General features: G+C 33.3%; 1 protein-coding gene across 1 annotated transcript; it reads right to left on the bottom strand.

The window, feature by feature from the left end:
- Positions 1-2,747: 2,747 nt before the first annotated feature.
- LOC119678946 (adhesion G-protein coupled receptor G4-like) lies at positions 2,748-5,219 on the bottom strand. The gene is made up of 2 exons (XM_038091066.1): positions 4,052-5,219; positions 2,748-3,991 (listed from the first exon to the last, which is right to left on the bottom strand). The coding sequence occupies exons 1-2, from the start codon at positions 5,025-5,027 to the stop codon at positions 2,823-2,825; spliced, it is 2,145 nt and encodes a 714-aa protein (XP_037946994.1). The 5' UTR covers positions 5,028-5,219; the 3' UTR covers positions 2,748-2,822.

Below are 5,219 nucleotides of genomic sequence, written 5' to 3'. Positions count from 1 at the left end.
TGCAGCAAAAATCTACACTACTATGCTTGTCCAATATATGCAGAGCTTTAACATAAAACAAGTCTATATACTAAAAACGCCGACGATGACCCACCACTGTTACGTAATGCTTAGTACACTCCAACTTGTTTATGATATAATAATCTGATTCTAACGAAATATACCCTGTTCTGTCATATGACAATGTAACTAAAATCGTTTCAAAAGGAAACAACTCCAGAATCAGAGAAAAATAATCAACAAAGAGTTAAAGTTACGGGTACACAGATTGTCAATTTATAACAATCTTATGTACTCCATCCAAGTTCCAATACGAGAAATTGTGGAAATATAAAATTGAATAATGCAATTTATTTCAACAAAAAATTATATTCCACAAGGACCTACCAGTGGAACTGTAATGACCTCCGCCAGCACAAACTTGAATTATAAATATTTCAACAGACTAAAATATTGATGTCCTATTATTTTCGGAAATACATCCGCCAAGTAAAAACAATTTTCCTATTCCAAAATTTAAACCTTACTTTAGTAACCAGGATGTGTTAATTGAAGCCAGTCATAAACATCATGCATTGGAGAAATTTACTGTTCCCACCTTCAAGTTACGTGTAAGAACACATAATTTGAAGCCCAATAATTGTAGCTCAATATATTGAATTCTATAATTTACTGGGTAAAAAGACAATATCTGCCGGGGATAATAATGTCAAATATACTTACTGAGGTTCTTCTCAAACTCGCTGCTGCTATTTGGGTTTGTATCCATAGGTCAATCAACTTATTTCCATTTAATATACAAAAAAGTCCGGACTCTATAAATTCGGAATAACAAAAAATATCTTCTAGCATCAGATTTCTGCACATATTCAAGTAACGTCACTTTGTCAATAGCCACACCGACATATATTCAATCTTTATTTATAAAACTGATATTGAGACAACTTTGGAAGAATTTAATTCTACACTAATATTGGTAAATAAGCAGGCTACGTCTATCTCTAGGTTCAACAAGTCACTGGGAAATGTGGTAATAATTCCACTACAATTAAACATTTAGTAAAAACGAAAATACGATTAAGACGAGTATGAGACAGATTTAGATCGCCAATGTCACAATTCAGTTACGATATAAGCTTGATATTTTTTAGACAAAAATATTCTAGATTTCTGCTATTCTATTCAATAGTGCTGATGCTAAAAGAAAGACTAAACCTGCACTAGAAGAAGATATGGATAGCACTATTAAGTTAATTCAATGTGGATTCAAACTATTTGCGAGCTTCATTGTAACCTTTGACTTTGATATATGAACTTATCAGATTTTATAGTAAGGAAATCCAGCAGGTTATAAAAACTAAATTTAATATTTTGAGATCTGCAGATTATGACTTTATTTTAGCAAAAATAATATATTCAGTTAACCTAATTTTTCGTAGACAGTTGAAATGTATAACTAATAATCATAATACTAAGACCTGGTAAGAATCCTATATTGGCTATATTATATAGACCTATAAGTCTTCTTTAAACTCTGCTAAAGTTATTTGAGAAAACACTTCCGTAAAAGCTTTCTCGTTACCTACACTCAAACAATATAATTTCCCAACAACAATTTAGATTTTGATTAGATTATGTTATTGTAAAGCCAGCGAATTGCCTTACAAACAAAATGCGTACAGCTTTCGAAGACAAAATACAGTGCTTTGGAATTATACTTGATGGAGTTTAAGCATTTTACAAAGTATGGCATAAAGTCCTAATTTACAACATTAAATTATTATAAGATATATAGTTCGTACTTAAGAAGTGAGGAAAACTCCACAAAAGCCTCAAAATCTCTGTTATTTTCGACCTTAGAACAGTGTTCTGGAGCAAGTACTATAAGTTTTATTTCCTTCAGACTTATAAAATAACGTTCAGGTTAAGACTTCCACATCATGACATAGCCATTATATGCTCTTACCTCAACGTACATCTCAACCTTATCAAAACCCGTTATTAAAACTGGCAAGATCTGTGCTCCTAAATTATCTTTAATGGTACCACTATAATGAAAGCGAATATTTTTTCTTAACACTACCAGCTAAAATTATAAAAAATTCATTGGTTACTTTACAACAATTCAAAGAGCTATAGAAATTTTAGAATATAAAATACTTCTACACATCGTTTTAGTCAAGCTTATCCAGTTTAATGGATGATTCCTTTTTATGTTTTAGTTACACATATTGAAGTTATATGATAATAATACAGGAAAAGACCTGTGGCATGTCATGCTGAGATATTCTGGAAAGACGAACATGATGTTACTGTTATCCGTAGTCTTTTAAATAAAATATTGTGCGGTATAGAAAATCCCTTTTACTAGTTATGAAAAAGTGTTTTCCATCGTGATGTAGGCATATCAACTATCAACAACGTGACGAAAAAATTCTCCATTCCTCATTTGTTAATTCCAAGCGAATGCTTTATATAGACGGCTAACACGAAAAACGGTGGTAGACCTAGTGGAGAGGGAGTATTAGAAATGATTTATATGTTTTATGAATACGAAAAATAAAAATGTCCTCAACTAAATTGTTCCACTAAACTGATTGGTTAGAATCCTTCTTTTTATATAAAAATTGCAATAATTAAAACACTCCATGTATTGTTTGAGTTTTCTTACAATAGAAAATTTTGTAAGCTTATGAAGTAAAAATATGATTAAGACTTGATATGATTAAAAATAAAAAAATATATTTAATATAAATTTTATATGAAATTACATACAGAAACGTTAATAAATTACTTCTTCCACTTAAAATTAATTTGTTCATTTAATTCTGTTGATTATCACTCGTAGTGCCGGTGGTATTCGTACTGATAGACTGTAGCTCGGTTGATTTCACAACCTTCTTCGGTTTTCTATCATTGAAAATGAGATTTAACCAGGCATTTCTGGGCAATTCGTCCAATAAAATAAAATAAATAAATAGAATGAAGCCTTGAATTGTTGCTGTCAAACAGAAGAGATAAGCAAACACAATGCCGGCCTTCATGAATGTAAATATCCCAAATATCCATGAGAGTCCTAGCAAAAAGAAGAGTAAAATAGATAGACGTATTTGTTTCACGACCATTTTACGTTCCTGTCGCTGTAACGTTTGATTAAGTGAGTGTGAAATGCTATAGAAAACATAAATGAAAATAATTAAATTCGCCAAGACAATCAAAGAGACAGGCAGTATGACGCCAAAGTGCAGGCCATGTCCAGATGGATAACATACACCGCTGTCTGTTCGCAGTTGATACGCTGTTGGTACATACGAATGTGGATCAATGCATAAGACTAAAAGTGTGGGAATAAGTGGCAAACCCCAGGCAGCTAGTGCTGATTTTAAAATGTAATGTCGAGGACGTTCGATGCCAATCACAGTAACGTAACGTTGAAATTGCAGAAAAGCAATTATTAACATCCATGAGAACAACACCAAAATTGAGTATTGCATTAAAGCACCGAGTGCCATACAATTAGCGTAGCTGCCCTCCCTGACCAACTCTTCAGCCATGTCATCAGTATTCACAAAGATGAAAAGCACCATTTGAAGAGTTAAAGCAGCGCACAAATTAAGCAAGACTTTGGTTGAAGCCAATTTACGCCACTTTTTAAAAAGCGCTGCAGTAACCCAAATACCCAATAAGCCTAGTAATGATAATGTACAGCCTAACAATGATATTAAGTCCAAAACATGCTGATTAGCAGCAGTAATAAGCACTCTGCCATTAAAGTCATGTTGCCTATAGCTACCACCAAGCAAAAATGAAAAGGAAGTTAAATTCTTTGTTTCACACAATATAACAGCTTTATCCTGCGTTTGCTTCACAATACCTTGACTAACCCAAGTTGAATAATTCCAGTAACCACAATTGGAGCTTATGTTTGAGCTAGTAGCAGTACCATAATTTTCATTACGTAAAATAAAAGGTAAGTATTCCGGAAACGTGACTAAATAAAATTAAAAAGATTGATATTGAATGATTTAGAGAGAAACTAGACTAAAGTTACCTGAATAACCCGGAATGGAGATAGACAATATTTTGCTGAATGGCTTTTGTGTCTGCACTTCACTTTGTTCCACGAAAAGTGAATCATTCGTATATATCTTCAATACTATTGTGGCTGGCTTATTTGGTTGCACGATATTTGTACGTAAGTATTCCCAGAGCGATAAGGGCACAAATGTTGCCACGTGAAGTCCGGCTTCATGCATTAACTCATTAGCTGATTCATTCAAATAAACAAACCGAAAACGAAATTTTCCGATAGTGGTATGCATTAGAATGGTTGGTGACACAGTTGAGTGCACTGAGGTGCTATAATCATAAATGGCCACACCCGAAATATTGGCACAATTAGGGTTTATGTGAATAGCAATGATATTCGTTGAGATTTGTGCAAACACACCAATATGGGCTCGATCAATAGTCTCCACATTATGAGCGATGTTTGTGCTGTTGGTGGCTGTTTTGTTTGGTGCCACTATACCACAACGACTAGTTGGTACAAGTTTTGAGGACACGCTATCCATGTATCTTTCAAAACCTTCCGATAGCTTATTACTGGAATTTAATTCAGCAGTTTGACGCTGTATACTTGGACCTTTCGTCATGATGGTATTGTATATGCTGATCACCTCATTAGTGTAATAAACATCGCCTTCTTCTGCCGGAAGTGCCTGCATTATTTTATTTATACCATTCATTATAGATGGTAATATTTTGTAATCCGCTTTCTCTAGGAGTCTGAGGACTTTGTTAATAAGCCAATGCCGGAAGGGTAGCGTGTTCAGAAATCCATGATTTAAACGTTTAATGCACGAATCGAATAGTTCCGCAATTATGATCTCTTCAGTTTTATTATCTGATGCAGCAGTATCTGATGCAGTATTATCTGATACAAAACATCTTGCATCAATTTGTCTTCCAGCATTAGCTGATGTAAAAGAAATAATGGTGAGATAAATTAGTATCTGAAACTTCATTTTTCGGTCATTCCCTTTTTTCTTTTTGCCACGAAACTTTTGTTCTGTATTTGTGTAAGTATGTATTTATTCGCTTTTTTTTTTTTATTTTATTTATTATTTTAAGTTATCATTTCATGTATTAATCAGATTTTTGTAAATTGTCTACTTGGCACTTATTATGTTAGCGAGACGTGCAATGCGAGGCGTCCG

This window comes from Teleopsis dalmanni, chromosome 2 (assembly GCF_002237135.1).
Source record: "Teleopsis dalmanni isolate 2A chromosome 2, ASM223713v2, whole genome shotgun sequence".
In the NCBI taxonomy this organism is placed as follows: Eukaryota; Metazoa; Arthropoda; class Insecta; order Diptera; family Diopsidae; genus Teleopsis; species Teleopsis dalmanni.
The sequence above is the reverse complement of the archived record's forward strand: the minus strand, read 5'-3'. Positions and strand labels throughout refer to the sequence as shown.